The 16563-nt window shown below is 40.6% G+C and overlaps 2 protein-coding genes and 1 non-coding gene across 6 annotated transcripts in view; all 3 read left to right on the top strand.

The window, feature by feature from the left end:
* The first annotated feature begins 623 nt into the window (after positions 1-623).
* Positions 624-6149, top strand: cldn15lb (claudin 15-like b). Of its 2 annotated transcripts, XM_060888033.1 has the most exons (6): positions 624-780; positions 1989-2223; positions 3329-3493; positions 3637-3718; positions 4211-4324; positions 5707-6149. In XM_060888033.1, exons 2-6 carry the CDS (start codon positions 2007-2009, stop codon positions 5792-5794), a joined length of 666 nt encoding a protein of 221 aa, XP_060744016.1. In that variant the 5' UTR covers positions 624-780; positions 1989-2006; the 3' UTR covers positions 5795-6149. The 2 variants fall into 2 exon arrangements, with proteins under 2 accessions (XP_060744016.1, XP_060744017.1); XM_060888034.1 differs by lacking the exons at positions 624-780; positions 1989-2223 and adding an exon at positions 2374-3095.
* A 363-nt stretch (positions 6150-6512) lies between these two features.
* atg16l1 (ATG16 autophagy related 16-like 1 (S. cerevisiae)) overlaps positions 6513-16563 on the top strand; it is a 14139-nt gene continuing 4088 nt past the window's right edge. The window contains exons 1-15 of one of the 3 annotated variants that reach the window (XM_060887951.1): positions 6513-6670; positions 7500-7608; positions 8171-8264; positions 8358-8463; positions 9090-9163; positions 9330-9581; positions 11288-11353; positions 11451-11537; positions 12023-12082; positions 12194-12305; positions 13135-13240; positions 13325-13395; positions 15224-15295; positions 15746-15866; positions 16057-16162. In XM_060887951.1, coding sequence (XP_060743934.1) covers positions 7503-7608; positions 8171-8264; positions 8358-8463; positions 9090-9163; positions 9330-9581; positions 11288-11353; positions 11451-11537; positions 12023-12082; positions 12194-12305; positions 13135-13240; positions 13325-13395; positions 15224-15295; positions 15746-15866; positions 16057-16162 — 1433 coding nt within the window. In that variant the 5' untranslated portion in view covers positions 6513-6670; positions 7500-7502. Of the gene's footprint in view, positions 6671-7499; positions 7609-8170; positions 8265-8357; positions 8464-9089; positions 9164-9329; positions 9582-11287; positions 11354-11450; positions 11538-12022; positions 12083-12193; positions 12306-13134; positions 13241-13324; positions 13396-15223; positions 15296-15745; positions 15867-16056; positions 16163-16563 lie in introns of those variants that run through there. The other 2 variants (XM_060887952.1, XM_060887950.1) reach the window with 2 other exon arrangements.
* LOC132858603 (small Cajal body-specific RNA 6) lies at positions 12417-12713 on the top strand. The gene has a single exon (XR_009649638.1). It is a non-coding gene; the product is annotated as a small Cajal body-specific RNA 6 (non-coding RNA).

Genomic DNA, 16563 nt, shown 5'->3' with positions numbered 1-16563 from the left:
GTTGTGGGTTCGAGTCTCGGGCCGGCAATAGACTGAGGTGCCCTTGAGCAAGGCACCGAACCCCCCAACTGCTCCCTGGGCGCCGCAGCATAAATGGCTGTCCACTGCTCCGGGTGTGTGTTCACGGTGTGTGTGTGTGTTCACTGCTGTGTGTGTGTGTGCACTTTGGATGGGTTAAATGCAGAGAACAAATTCTGAGTATGGGTCACCGTACTTAGCCGTGTGTCACGTCACTTCACTTCATATCCCAACTTTTGAGGTTGGGGTCAGAGCGCAGGGTCAGACAAGATACAGCACACCTAGAGCAGTGAGTGTTAAGGGCCTTGCTCAAGGGCCCAACAGTGGGAGCTTGGCAATGCTGGGGCTCTGATCAACAACCCAGTGCTTTAACCACTTGAGCCTCCATTGCCCCAAAATAAATATTACAAAATAAATCCGATCATTTGTCTATTTTAAAGATTAATATGCAAGTCACGAAGGGTGAATTTTTCCCCTGAAGTTGCTAATTTACTCTTCAGTCAATGACCCCTGTATGGGTCATACTGTATGTCACGTCACTAATTTCAGGTGATTGAGGATTAGAGTTTGGGTTTGTTGTGATGAGGTTAATGTTTCCCTGCACACATCTCGACCCTGTGAACAAAATCCACTGGCGCCGGTTTCAGCTCCTGTATTTTGGGGTCACTGACCCAATACCAATATTAACACAGTGACTTACACGACTCGAGGCAGCGAGACAGAATCACACAGCGTTTAACACTCAGGAGACTCACAGAACGGGTAAGTTTATGAAAGTCGTCACCTTTACCGTGTCGTCTGTTTATGTTACTGATCGTCCTGTGACGTGTCGAGCCGTTCTGTCTCCTTGCATTAAACCCGTTCACAAAATAAACATTTAAATACCAAAAAAAGAGTAAATTTCGATTTTAACATTTAACTAACCAAAAGTCGATGTTTAGCCTAAACCGTTAGAAATGTTAGTGTTAGATTGTTCTCTGTGCTAATTTCATTAGCATTAGAACTCCTCTTGTTCCCAGCCTGTATCTGGTTACTGAGTTAGCATTAGCTTCATTAGCATTAGCTTCTCTCAGGGTTTGATCTTTCTTTCACCAGAATGAACATTTAGATTAATTCCAAATGGCTTTTCTGTTTTTTTATTTCCCTTCTTAAAGAAACAAGTAGAGACTTAACGTATATAATGTGTTTCTGGTGATCTGTGGTAGTCGTTTAATGGACTTTTTAAATCTTTTTTTTTTTTTTTTTGCTAATGGTTCTTGATTGTTTATTTAATTTATTCAAATGGAAATCATTGGGTTCTGGTGATATTCAGTAGCATCCATAACATTCTTATTTGAGATCCTTAAGAAGTTTGTTATGACAGGAGTAATGTGTGCTAGCATTAGCATTTTTTAAAAAAAAATTTACTTAGCATTAACTCCATGTTTGCTCAAGGTTTAGGAGTTAGGGTTTATGGTTGAGGTTAGGATTTGGGGGTTAATCTAGTTTGATGAAATTAAACCATTTACATAGTTCTCAAATATGCGAATATCAGCTTCAGGTGACTTTTACCTCTTGTCTGGGTTCTTGGGGTTAGGGATTAAAAGGTTTGGATTAGAGACTAGGTTCCAGACAAAATGGTTTGAGATCAGATTAAAGGTTGAGATTAGGGATTATGAGTTGTGATTAGTCACTAAAGTGTTGGCATTAGAGATTACGGTTCGGGATTAGTGATTAGGGGTTGGGATTAGGGTTGGGATAAGAAATTAGATGTTTGGGTTATAGATTAAAGTATGGAATTAGAGGTTAAATACGTTGGGATTAGATTTTATTGAGACATTATTGAGTTGGGATTAGAGATTAAGGGGATGGATCACAGATTAGTTGTTGTGAATCTAGATTAAATTGTTGATTAAGCTTTAAAATTAGCATCCAGGGCTTGGAGATTAGACTCACTAGATTTATATCTCCTCTCTTTTTCTTTGTCTCAGTTTCTTATCTTCACAGGGATGGCGGAGGTATGTGTGGAGGTGATGGGTGTGGTCTTGGCCATTCTCGGTTGGTGTTTGGAGTCGAGCAGCACAAACTCTGCCGTGTGGAGGATACAAACTCATGCCGACTCGGTAATAAAGAGCAGCTCACAGTATGAAGGCTTGTGGAAGAGCTGCACCTCCAACAGCTTGGGGGTTCAGTGCGTTACACACCCCACCATACTGGGGCTGCCTGGTGCGTCACACAAACACACACACACACACACACAAACACATAGAAAAACACCTGTGATACTCTGAGTCACAACCATACAGTATGTCCCACTCTTACAGACCAATATGTTCTACTGGGGGGAAAAAAATGTTTCATTCAGGCTGAACTTAAATGTCATTGTGACGTCACACGGTATGATCAAGGTTGTGATTGGATGCCGTACAAACCTAAGCTCCACCCTCAGGAACATGTGCTGTTCTTCAAAATCATGTGATAACACTGATAAGGCAAACCATAAACCTTTAGAGGACACATACTTTATCGAAACCCAGGTTCACTTCCTCTTGCATCATCACCATCATCATCATTTGCCTGCCTGTTGTCGTGGTAACCGTCAGATAGTCTCCGGTTTATGAGTTTATGGCCCTTGCATGTAAAGTCCTCTTAATACACTCACACACACTCTCACACACACTCAGACGGAGGATTTGTTGTAGACATGGTGCTGTCACGGTTGTTATTCAGAGAGTGTGTTGATCTTTAGGCCTCTTTGTGTCAGCTGTTTGTATCTGTTAGTGCTTATTGTGTGTGTTTGTGTGTTAGAACTTTTGTAACATTAGTCTGTAGATTTGCGCCAGCTTTAAAAAAGTGTGTGTGTGTGTTTGTGTGTGCGATCATGTCAATGGTGGTGGAGTTGTTGGGCTTCTTGATGTGTATGGGTGGGTGGCTCCTGAGCGGTGTGAGTTTAGCGAATAATTACTGGCGTGTGTCGTCGTACGCCGGCAGCGTGATCACGTCCACGCGGCAGTATGAGAACCTATGGCAGGCCTGTGTAGAGGCCAGTACAGGGGTCAAGAACTGCAGACGCTTCGAGTCCATGCTCGCTCTGGATGGTAATACACACATACACAAACACACACACACACACGAGTTTGCTTGGTTTGACTTCAGGCGTTAGCTGATAATCAGATCTTTATTTTTTTTCACAGTTTGTTTTTAAAAGACAAAACTCTGCACCTCAAATTTCTTTTTGAATGAATCGTGTTTTGCTATACAAAGTTTTTACATTTACTGTTGTTAAATATGTTGTGTGTGTGTGTGTGTGTGTGTGTGTGTATTTGTGTAGCTCACGTGCAGGCATGTCGTGCTCTGATGATCATCGCCCTGTTGCTTGGCGTCGCCTCGATCCTCCTCTCTGTCCTGGGACTGAAGTGCACCAAACTGGGCGGCATGAAGGAGACGAGTAAAGGACGACTCACACTCACTGCTGGACTGATGTTCATACTGTCTGGTGTGTATATGCACACAAACACACACACAAACTATGTGACTGACTGTAATGAGTGTGTGATATGTTAACACTGTGTGTGTGTGTGTGTGTGTGTGTGTGTGTGTGTGTGTGTGTGTGTGTGTGTGTGTGTGTGTGTGTTTTAGGTTTGTGTGTGCTGATTGCTGTGTCGTGGTATGCAGCACGCATTGTTCAGGAATTCAATGATCCCTTTTACTTTGGAAAGAAGTAAGAAACAACAAACATACCCACACACACACACACACCCACACCCACACACACATACACCCACCCACACACACACACACACAGTTTTTTTGAAGGAGTCTCAACTGTCAGTGCATGAACGGCTGTGGTATAAGAGGAATAAAGACTTCAGGGTCGTGTTACGGAGACGGTTGCTAACGGTAACTTCATAACACCGTCTTATTGTTGGTTGTTTTCCTGTTAGCTGTAGTGTCTTTGGTGAAAGTTTTTATGAGCAGTTCAACACAGTGTTTATGGGCACGACGGACAGCAGGACACTCTTAAACTGTGTGTGTAGAGGTGAAGGGAAATGATTTAGCTAGAAATAAAAAGAGGAAGGAATACAAGAAAGAGGAAAAGATGAAAAGAGAGGAAGAATTTCATGATAAGGGAAGAACTGTAAGAGGAAAACAGATACTGTATAACATGGCCTTGTGTGTAGTGTATAATGTGTGTGTGTGTGTGTGTGTGTAGATCTGAGCTGGGTACCGGTCTGTATTTGGGTTGGGCCGCGGCGGTCTGTGTGATTATGGGAGGAGCCATGCTGTGTGGATCATTCAAGAGAGCAAGATCGCCCACACCTGCAGGGTGTGTATACACACACACACACACACACACACACACACATACACATTCAAATACATAAACACACACACACACCAATGCACACATACACATATACACACACGCATACAGACACCCACATAATATGTGGGTGTGTGTATGCGTGTGTGTATATGTGTATGTGTGTGTGTATATATGTATATATGTATATGTGTGTGTATATGTATATTATACATACACACACACATATACATATATATATACACACACATACACATATACACACACGCATACACACACACATGCATACACCTACATACACACACATATACATATACACACATGCATACACCTACATACACATACACACACATATACATATACACACACACATATACACACATACACACACACATACACCTACATACACATACACACATACATTTACACACACGCACACACACACACATGCATATGCCTACATACACATACACACACATATACTGTACATATACACACACGAATACACACACACACATGCATACACATACGCACACATACACACACACATGCACACACATATGCACACATACACACACACATGCATACACACACATACTTTGTCCTTTATGTGGTAAACTGCAATAATCATATATGACAAAAAATCATATGCAGGGTGTGTATACACACACACACACACACACATACACATTCAAATACATAAACACACACACACACCAATGCACACATACACATATACACACACGCATACACACACCCACATAATATGTGGGTGTGTGTATGCGTGTGTGTATATGTGTATGTGTGCATACACACACATATACTGTACATATACACACACGAATACACACACACACACATGCATACACATACGCACACATACACACACACACCTGCACACACATATGCACACATACACACACACACATGCATACACACACATACTTTGTCCTTTACGTGCTAAACTGCAATAATCATAAATCATGACAAAAAATCTGAAGTTAACCCAAAATCATAACCTCAACCCAAATTTAGAAAGAAGACTAGAAAGAAGGCAATCAAAACAAACACATAAATGAAGACAAATAAGGCTAGCTATTAAACAGGGACAAAAGTAATAGCACCCTATAAAACAATGGAGAGTTAGACTGTTAAGGTGTGAAGAGTTTATAGTCCCAGACTCTCTGCAGTGGCTGAGCTGCATTACTGGAGAATTGAACACACACCTTGGTGAAGAAGAGCTTCTTCAGAGTCTTCTGTTCTTGGTTGGTTTAGCTTTGTCTTGTGTAGGTCTGATTGGAATTTTTAGTAATGATAAATGAAGCATCCACCTTAAAACTACTGAAGTGTTCACGATAATAATATTGTGTGTGTGTGTGTTTCAGTGGTTACAGGTATAAGTCATCAGCCAATCAGCAGATTTATAAAGCAGGCGCTCAGTCGGACAGCAGCAGCTCCAGAGCGTACGTCTAACCCCAGCGCTCTCTCTACGCTCTACACACACTCTACACACTCAAAACTATTGCCACACATGCCATGTGTGTGGTGTTACACATGATGTCTTTGTGTAGTTCGTGTGAATATATGTTTCTGAAATTGCAGGCTCCTGCCTTTGCTTTTATGAATTGTTGTGTTTTTGTTTTGTTTATTTGTTTGTTTTTAAAGGGGATTTACATTTTATAAGTAATAAGAATATATATATATATATAAAACTTCAGTGATTAGAGAAATATGGGGGTTGGATCATTTTTTTTATTATTTTAGTGATGAATGCATTAAATTGTATATATTTCTTTTGTTTGATATGAATAAATAGAACATGGATCAACTTGCGCCCCCTGGTGTCCGTTTACTTACACTGTGGTAGAAATAAATAAAACTGAAGACTTTTTGTGTTTTTAATGTGAATAAATTATTGTTTTAATAATAAATAAAATAAATGACAACACAATAACAATCGGAGTCACATAAAACCTCGCATTTATATACTTTTATTTAATCTACAAACATGAATATGTACTTTCCTTTAATATTTTTTTTACTTTTTCATACCTGCTTCTTTTAATAAATAAACATTTCTCTGTAGTTTTAGTTTCAGTAACAAAGATTAAATAAGTATTAGAGGAAAAAATAAATAAAAATAAAAAAATCAGTTGTAGGTCTGAGGGAGTGCCCTTTCCACCCGGAAGTGATTCTGTGCATGAGCCAAGATGGCGGCTCCGAGCGTGTGTGGGGTTGGCTAGCTAGCAGATGACTTGACGTGATTTCTTTATTTATTTTATTCTGCGCGCACCAACGACAATTCTCTCAATAAGACTTTATAAATCTCTGAGAAATCCGTTAACTCACGTGAGTCGCTAACATGTTTCTGAGCTAAAAAACGTACTTGTTCGCGCTAGCTAAATATCATAACCGCCGAATGTTTATTACTTTAAACGCGCTTTGTTAAAATGCCTATTTTGTTTTGTATAAAACAACAAGAAGCAAATGAGTGCCAGCTTTCTGGTCTAATTTAAATAACGAGATCCGTCACAGTAGCTCAGGGTTGTTTAGCTATAGTTATAACATCTGTTACTGCGCATGCGCGTCAGCAGTGTAAGTGCGCGTGCGCGTAGTCGTTCTGTCACATTTAGCTTGATGCTAACAACCCAGATGTTTTAGTGGTTTGGCGTTTAAACTTTTAAAAAAAAATTACAATAAAATAATTTTTTTTCTGGATTTTTTATTTTATTTCAGGAGATAAAGAGCTGATTTTAGTCGTGTGATTGTCGGAGGTTGGATGATGACGAGTTTAGTTAGCATTGTTGCTAATGTGTTTGTTTACCTGTTTCTCCTTTAATCAGCACAATAATGCTGTGATATTATTTACTGTAAGATTTAATAATGCTGTGATATTATTTACTGTTAGAGGGTCAGACAACATAGTGTTCGGTTTAAAGGTGATTGTAGTATAAGTTTAAACACTAAATCTAGTCTCTCTCTGTTTTAATTTACACAAACATGCTCTTATTTTCCTCAGTTTTAATCTAGACTGAAACAACACCAGGGGAATGTTTAGGGTTTTCATTGTGTTTGACATCATAGCTGCCAGTGAGAAATGTTCTGTCTGTCTGTCTGTGAGAGAAACAGCTGATCACAGTGTGTGTGTGTGTGTGTGTGTGTGTGTGTGTGTTTATAGGCAATGGCGGGTCACAGGGTGGAGTGTGTGTGGAAGAGGCACGTGGCGGTGCAGCTGAAGCAGAGGGACCGCGTCCAGCGACAGGCCTTTGAGGAGATCATTCATCAGTGTGAGTGACAAACCCTGTTACACACTTTATTCACACACACACACACACACACAGCCTGTGGGTCTGTGTTTATCTGTCTGTTAGACTGATGTTTCTCATTCTCTGTCTCTCTCTCTCTCTTTCCCTCTTCCTCTCTCTCTGTCTCTGTCTCTTTCCCTCCCCCTCTCTCTCTCGCCCTCTCTCTCTCTCTCGCCCTGTCTCTCTCACTCTCTCTCTCTCTCTCTTTCCCTTTTCCTCTCTCTCTCTGTCTCTCTGTCTCTTTCCCTCTCCTTCTCGATCTCTCGCGCTCTCTCTCTCTCTCTCTCTCTCTCTCTCTCTCTCTCTCTCTCTCTCTCTCTCTGTATCTCTCTCTTGCTCTGTCGCTCTCTCGCCTTGTCTCTCTCTCTCTCTCTCACCCTGTCTCTCTACCTCTCTCTCTCTCTTTCCCTCTTCCTCTCTCTGTGTCTCTCTGTCTCTTTCCCTTTCCCTCTCCCTCTCGCTCTGTTGCTCTCTCACCCTCTCTCACCCTGTCTCTCTCTCTCACCCTCTCCCTCTCCCTCTCTCTCTCTCTCTCTCTGTGTAGATAACAGGTTGTTGGAGAAGTCAGACCTGCAGGTTGTGCTCTCAGAGAGACTACAACCAGATAAATATGAACTACAGAACAGACACGACCTCAGGTTAGTGACCTCTGTATTCACTTATCTACAGTTAAGCCATGTAATGTGTGTATTTTTATTGTGATAACATACAAAGAGTGTGTGTGTGTGAAGCCCGGGGGCAGAGTCGAGTCGCTGTGATATGCTGCAGCAGGAAATGTCACAGATGCGCATCAAACACCAAGAGGAGCTCACTGAGCTGCACAAAAAACGTGGCGAGGTTAGAACACTAAACACACACACACACACACACACACTACCAACGCTAATCTTAAGCACACACTCATAACCTGTGAGAAGAGTCGTGGTTCTCAAACCGGTTTTGCTTTACAGACCTAAAGCCATTTATCAAACATAAACATGTTTACATTATAAGTAAACATTAATATTACATATTATTATTAATAACAGGAAACAGTGCAGCGTACATATTGTGTTGGTGAGGTTGTGATATATATATATATATATATTTAAACTGGTTATTACTTGTGATGTGTGATTTACTGAAGTCTCAAATAAAACACAGATGCGTTCAGTGTGAAAACAATAAACACGTAAACATGAGGTTTAAATAATGAGGTTTTCTTATATATCATGTTTTATTATTATTTTTTATTTTATTTATTTATTTATTTATTTTGTTTTATTTATTTTATTTATGTTCTGTCCCAGCAGTCCACAACCCGGTCATAAAGGGCCGGTGATTGCATTGTGGGTGAAAGTGCAGTGCAAAGAAACTTTAGCTTTTTTTTTTTTTTTTTAAGGTGATGATGATGAGTAATGAGTGTCTGATGTCCTGATCTGAAGTGTGTGTGTGTGTGTGTGTGTGTGTGTTTGTTTCTCTAGCTGGCCCAGAATGTAATCGAGTTGAATAACCAGATACAGCAGAAAGACAAAGAAATACAGAACAACGAGGCCAAGTGAGTGTCACGTGTGTGTGTGTGTGTGTGTGTGTGTGTGTGTGTGTTCACTTAGATTTTTTTTGTAGTTTGTTAATAAATAAGCTCAATAGAGCTGTGTAATTTTTTTGTTCGTGTGGAACATCTGAGAGAACTTCTGAGTGTGTGTGTGTGTGCGTACACTCAGAATGTTGGAGTACCAGCAGCAGATCTCTCAGCTGGAAGGCGAATGCCGCGAGCTGCGTAACTGCCTAGCAGACCTGGAGCGAGCTAACCAGACGCTGCGTGATGAGTACGACGCGTTACAGATCACCTTCAGTGCTCTCGAAGAGAAACTGCGCAAAACCACAGAGGACAATCAGGAGCTCGTCACACGCTGGATGGCCGAGAAGGCACAAGAGGCTAATCGGCTCAACGCAGAGAACGAGAAGGACTGCAGGTCAGCACTGCTCTCTCTCTGTCTCTCACACACACACACACACACACACACACACACACACACACACATGTTCACATCAGCCTCGATGCTCACCTGTGATTCATATGATCTTTATTCAGCACTCTGTCAGAAAAACAATAAATTTAATCAACCGTTCACTTTCTGTTAGTTTATTAACCCAGTGACGTGTGAAGGACCATCACATCCAGTCCAACTGTGAATACTTACATGTGTGAATGTGGGTTGTGTTAAAGGTGATAATCTGTTCATTCACTAACACACACACACACACACACACACACACACACACTGAAGTTACTGATGGGCCATCAGAGCTCTTAATGGCTGCATTAACTCTTAATAGGAGTCTTTGTCTAATTATGAGACCTTTCAGATGTTCAGGTAGAAATTCACACCTGGATAATAGAGCAGTGTTTGTAATGAAATTTCTCCTCTAGACCAGTGAGTGTGTGAAACCTCCCTAAATATACTGCTGAAGATGGTGAGATCATGTAACAGTAGAGCTCCATGAACTAGATGAAGATAATTCTGTTATGTTTGTTTATTTATAACCTGAACAAAGAGAGAGAGAGAGAGCGAGAGAGGGAGAGAGAGACACAGAGAGAGGGAGGGAGAGAGAAAGAGAGGAAAAAAAGAGGAGAGAGAGAGAGAAAAGAGGAGAGAGAGAGACACACACATAGAGAGGGGAGGGAGGGAGAGAGAAAGAGAGAAAAAAAAGAGGAGAGAGACTCAGAGAAGAGGGAAAGAAAAGGGAAGAGACAGAGTGAAGTGGAGAGAGAAAAAAAGAGAGAGAAAAGTGAGAGAGAGGCTGTTACATCATTTGTTAAATGTAGTAAGAAACGGATAAAAATGAACTTTATTTAAAATAATTATTTATTTGCTAAAGGAAAAATTGTCCGTAGTGTGTGATTGCGTGAGTGAATGAGAGTATGTGTGTGTGTGTGTGTGTGTGCCCTGCGATGGGTTGGCACTCCGTCCAGGGTGTATCCTGCCTTGATGCCCGATGACGCCTGAGATAGACACAGGCTCCCCGTGACCCGAGGTAGTTCAGATAAGCGGTAGAAAATGAATGAATGAATTTATTTGATAAAATAAATTTGATAAACTCAAAAGTTGTAAATAAAAAGTATTATTGTTATAAAGGACGTCTCCTGAATCCCATGAGGATCGTTACGCTAGCGTCTGATTGGCCAGAGTGAGTGAGAGAGGCGGGGCTTCAGGGCTTAAATACAGGGTTAGATGTTCAGGGTTCTCACATGAACACAGAGTTCAGACAGAACACAGGTGAGAATCTCTGATGTTTACAAACCTGCTGACTTTCTCTCTTTCTTCTTCTTCTTTTCCCTTTAATCACTAATCTGTCTGTAAGATGCTTTATGTTTCAGCTGCTTTATTCTTGCTGCTTTATTCTACATTATTTAATCAGTTTTAGTGAAACGTCCTGAATTGTGTTTAGTTCTAAGATTTGTTTTGTTTTAGATTCAGTAGTTTGTCTTTTTTATATAAAAGGTAAAAACTCTGAAACAAAGTATTTTAAATTTGACTTTTAATCTGTTTTTAGTTGAGTGTTTTATTTGAACAAGTTTAACCCGTAACAGTTTAACATTAACACCTGGGATTAACGTGTGACGTGTTCAAACTAATCAAGTGTGTGTGTGTGTGTGTGTGTGTGTGTGTGTGTGTAGGCGCAGACAAGCGAAACTGCAGAAAGACCTGGCTGATGCTGCAAAAGAACCACTACCTATCGATTTGTGAGTGTGTGCTGGTGTGTTTTGGTTAATAGTTGAATTGGCCGTGTGTGACCGTGTGATCTGATTGGATAATAATCCTGTACTCTGATTGGCTCAGAGACGATGACATTGAGGTGCTTACAGAGGACACGGGGAAAGGGACAGGAGAGACGTCTCCCAGTCACCCAATGAGCCGAACACCCAGGTGCACACTTTAACACACACACACGTGCGCACACTCACTCTCTGAACTGTGTGGTGTGTTTGTACATTTTCATATCTGTCTCGCTTTCTGTCTGTCTGTCTGTCATCTGTCTTTTTGTCCTTGTCTCTCTGTCTCTCTCTCTCTCTCTGTGTCTCTCTCTCTCTGTGTCTCTCTCTCTCTGTGTCTCTCTCTCTCTGTGTCTCTTCTCTCTGTGTCTCTTCTCTCTGTGTCTCTCTCTCTGTGTGTCTCTCTCTCTCTCACTCACTCTCTTCCATGTCTTACTTTGTATCTCTCCGTCTGTATTTTACCCCGTGTCCGTTCTTCCTTCAGTATTCTTTTCCCCGTGTCTTGCTGAGACTCTCGTGATTTTTCCACCTTTCTTATGCTACAGGCTCAAATCTCAAATACCATCTCTTCATTCACAACGAATGAACAGTCTATTCTGCCTTCTCTGTCTTTCGTTTCTTTTATATTCATGTCCTCAGTAAACGAGCGTCTCAGGTTCCTCCTGGTAATCTCCTAGATTCCATCTCCACTATCTTTGGGTAAGTGTGCGAGAGAAAGAGAGACAGATGGTGTGTATTTGTGTGCATGTAAGTATGCATGTAAGTGTCTCTCTCTCTCTCTGTGTGTGTGTGTGTGTGTGTGTGTGTTAGCGTTAACAGACGAAGGTCTCTGAACTCCCACGGCTCGCCCCCAGACAACCCAGAGACTCCTTCTGGTGTGTGCGCCGACGTCCGGGTCCCGTCTACTGCACTCCACATTTTTGTGAGTTATCTTTTCTAAATCTGTTAAAGGTTTCAGTTTCCCAACGAAGTGTGACTGCGTTACATTGTGGGCAAATTCTCTCTCCACATCATCTCTCTAATTTTATTAGAAGGTCAATGATGAGTTGTAAAAGGTCTGAAGTCGAGCTCCACCCCCTCTAGCTTCTCTGGTCCTCCCAGCCCACCTGCTGTGTATCCCAGCATGCTCTAGGTGTGTGTGATGGGGCTTCATGGTGGCTGATAGTGAAAGACGTTCTACTCAGTGTGCGTTGCGAGAGAGAGACAGCATGATGCACAGAGTGGATACGTCTGACAAAAACATTCACACACACACACACACACACACACACGAGAGGGCAAAGCTTTGAGGGACGAGTGGCTCATGATCTCCAGTTTTCAATCTGAGACCTTCGATAAGAGACAACGCTTAAAACAATAATTGAATCAAAATAAAATGGAAGAGAGAGAGAGAGAAGAGAGACAGAGAGCTGGAGAGAGAAAAAAGAAGGGAGCGAGAGAGATACACAAACAGAAAGCGGGAGAGAGATAAAGAGAGAAAAGAGGAGTTGAATCAATTGTTTTGAATCAGGTGAGTTGATTGATATTGGTTCACAGTGAGATCGGTAAAACCGGTTAATCGAATCAAATAAATCATTTGGCATGAATCATATCAACTGAACCATTAGCTTTAGTATGAATCGATATGAATTAATTGAATCATTCAGTTAAATTAAAATTTAGTGCCTGCACATTGTCTGTGCAGAATGAACATCCGACTCTGATTCTAATGAACGCTGGTTTTCTGTGTGTGTGCATACACACGTGTACAGGACGCCCATGACGGTGAGGTGAACGCAGTCAGGTTCAGTCCAGGCTCTCGTCAGCTCGCTACAGGAGGAATGGACCGACGTGTGAAACTGTGGGAAGTTATTGCAGGTACTTTACACTCTGGTTAGCCCTATCAAATTTGAGTTATATTCAGGAAGAGTGGACACCTGTTCTGTGTGTGTGTGTGTGTAGGGCGCTGTGAGTATAAAGGTGCTTTAATGGGCAGTAACGCTGGAATCACCAGCATCGAGTTTGACAGCACGGTGAGTAAATCATCACACAAGTGTAGTGTGTTAAACACACAAATGTGTCAACAAGTGACTCACACATAGGGTTGCAAAGGGGCGGAAAGTTTCCGGTAAATTTCCGGAAACCTTCCACGGGAACTTAATCTGGGGAATTTTGGGAATATTCCAAATTGGAAACTTTACGGGAAGTTATGGAAATTTACGGGAATTTATGGGAATTATTTGGAAAATAAGGAAATGTATATAAACTATATCATATACAAACATAAATAAACATTTTGATTGGTCATAAGCAGACATACATACAAGGTAATACAAATTTTAAAAATGAAATCTTGACTGATTTAACTGTAAGTAGAACTTTAATTGATTGAGTAACACAAAAGCATAATAAACATTATTATGCTTATAATAAACATAATAAACTTAATAATTGTAATAAACATATTTCCCTGTGATTGCTGTAAAATGAAAGCACCCCCCCACCCTTGCACTTCTAAAAAGAAAAAAAAAAAAGTCCCAATCAAAATGTAAAATGAAGCATTTGTTCTCAAGCTTATTAGGTCTCTGCTTCTGTGGTAGTCAAGGCCTGGAAAATTGAGGTGAATCCCCTCGTAAGTGATATATGGAGGGTGTTTTTTTTTTAATTTCAGGGGGAGTGAGTGTGTGTGTGTGTGCGTGTGTGTGGGGGTCATCAAATAATCTTTGCTTGTGGTAACACTCCTAATTTACTGCTTATTAAGAGTTATTAAGGGAATTATTAAGTTTAGGTATTGGGTACAATTAAGAATGTAGAATAAGGTCATGCAGAATAAGGCATTAATATGAGCTTAATAAGTACTAATAAATAGCCAATATTCTATTAATATTCATGCTAATAAGCAACTATTTAAATGACCCTAAAATAAAGTGTTACTGTGCATGTTATGGAAGACTGCGTGTACCTGCAGGGGGTTTGGCCTCAATGGCCTTCCAGTAAGCAGTGTGTTGTGTGTAAGTGACCGAGGGACGCAGGGGACAAATTCAACTTAATTTGTTTTAAACAAAATTATGCTGCAAGATTTTTTTAACTACATTTAAGTTCCTTGTTATAGGCAACTCTTTTTTTTAAAATTTAAGACAATTTTTTTTAAATTCCCAGTTTATTCCCATATATTCCCGTTAATGGAAAGTTTCCAGCCTTGGAAATTCCTGGAATTTTGCAACCCTACTCACACATCATAACAAATCAATAATTATTATTCCGGTAGATGAGCAGAATGAATCAATGAATCAAACTGTATGAATCAAATGAATGTGACTTGTGAATCAGTATCGATCTAATCATTTTCCAAATTATTGGAAAACAAATTATTATAAATCAATTTATCAGTGTGAATTAAATTAACATCTGTATATTTAATTCAGACCGCTCCTTAATCCGATGTTAATGAATCAATCATGTGTATCTTATTAATGATCAGAGTGACTCAGAATCAAATAAATAGTGTGACTCGTGAATCAACTAGTAGTTTAATTCACGTGATTTTAATTAACAGTTCTCGTCATTTATAAATCAGAGCTGTTCATCTGTAATCATTCTGGTTAATGGTCACCACTAATTTATTTAAATGAATGAATAATATAAAAGTGAATTTTATTCATGAACAGAATGAATCAGAGTCACATGAACGAATCGAGCATCAATCAAAAAATGATCAAACTAAATCGGTTGAATGGATCTGTATGAAGTACCTGATAAAATCATGATTAAGAAAAATTAAAATAAACAGTTTGAAATATAATATTATAAAATGTTATAAAATGTTTTTAATTTTAATTTTTAATAATTTGTCCTTCTCAGGGCTCTTACCTGTTGGCTGCATCTAATGACTTTGCGAGCCGAATCTGGACTGTAGACGACTACAGACTAAGGGTAAGACACACACATACACACACACACACACACACACACACACCACAATTATTGTTCTGTCAGAATTCCTCTGCTGAAGCTTAGCAGATGATGTAACAGAGATAAATTGTGAAGGTCAGTGATGTGGTCCAAAAGGTCTGAAGCTGAGGGCTCCACCCCATCTGTTTCATCAATTGCCACCTCAACTGTGTTTCCCAGCATGCTCTAGGGGTGTGTGTTGGGGTACGGGGATGGCTGACACTGAAGGATGCTCTTCTCAGTGTGTTTGTCAGAGAAACCAGACACACATGACAGCAGCAGCATCCAACAGGGATGTGGAGACCTGAGCTACTGATCTCCCCTCATACTGAGACCTGAACAACTTGTGTGTGTGTGAGAGAGTGAGAGAGTGACCTGTGTGTTTGTAACGTGTGTGTGTGTGTGTGTGTGTGTGTGTGTGTGTGTTCCCAGCACACACTAACAGGTCACAGTGGAAAGGTTCTCTCTGCTCGGTTCCTGTTGGATAACGCTCGCATCGTCTCGGGCAGCTACGACCGAACGCTCAAACTGTGGGACCTACGAAGCAAAGTCTGTAAGAACACACGAGCTAAAGTTCATACTAATTTTCACTGAGCTCTAACTGTGCTAATCTGTCATGTTAACACGCTTAACGTTATCACCAGATGTTAGCAATAATGAAGCAGATTTCCCCCTTGTGTTCGTGCTAATGCTAATGCTAAGTCGGTTTAAAGCAGAACCCGGTCTCTGTTTCTGTCCCTCAGGTATGAAGACGGTGTTTGCGGGCTCTAGTTGTAACGATATCGTGTGCACGGAGCAGTGTGTGATGAGCGGCCATTTTGACAAGAAAGTGCGCTTCTGGGACATTCGGTAGGTGATGATGTCATCATTTAGGCTGAACCTACTAATGTTTAATTAGCGGTAGATGTTATTAGATGTAATTACAGTGTGTCACCTTGACTAGACATCTCTTGGCTAATAGTTTAGTCTCGTTCCCACTCTTACACTGTTGCCAGGCAACTGGAATCTATGGATGTGGGGTATGAAGCCTGGATAATTACTAAGGCAAACAATTTCTTTAGTAACTGTTGTGTCTTTTATAAGCACGATGTAAAGAACAGGTTCCCATGTAATTACATTTACAGCATCATCCGCTAACTGACTGTTATTCTGAATGTCTGAGTCTCTGTCTCGTGTGTGTCTTTCTGTCTTACTGCCTCTGTCCTGTCTGCCTTTTGTCTGTTTGTCTGTCTGTCTTTGTCTCTCTGTAT

This window comes from Tachysurus vachellii, chromosome 15, assembly GCF_030014155.1.
Source record: "Tachysurus vachellii isolate PV-2020 chromosome 15, HZAU_Pvac_v1, whole genome shotgun sequence".
In the NCBI taxonomy this organism is placed as follows: domain Eukaryota; kingdom Metazoa; phylum Chordata; class Actinopteri; order Siluriformes; family Bagridae; genus Tachysurus; species Tachysurus vachellii.
Note: the sequence above shows the minus strand (reverse complement) of the source record. Positions and strands in the feature narration are given on the sequence as shown.

Excerpts from the sequence above, each read along its gene's own strand:
- cldn15lb (XM_060888033.1), top strand. The coding sequence starts at position 2,007 with ATGGCGGAGGTATGTGTGGAGGTGATGGGTGTGGTCTTGGCCATTCTC. Across the intron at positions 3,719-4,210 it reads CCCTTTTACTTTGGAAAGAA|ATCTGAGCTGGGTACCGGTC; the intron begins GTAAGAAACAAC and ends GTGTGTGTGTAG. Across the intron at positions 4,325-5,706 it reads AGATCGCCCACACCTGCAGG|TGGTTACAGGTATAAGTCAT; the intron begins GTGTGTATACAC and ends TGTGTGTTTCAG.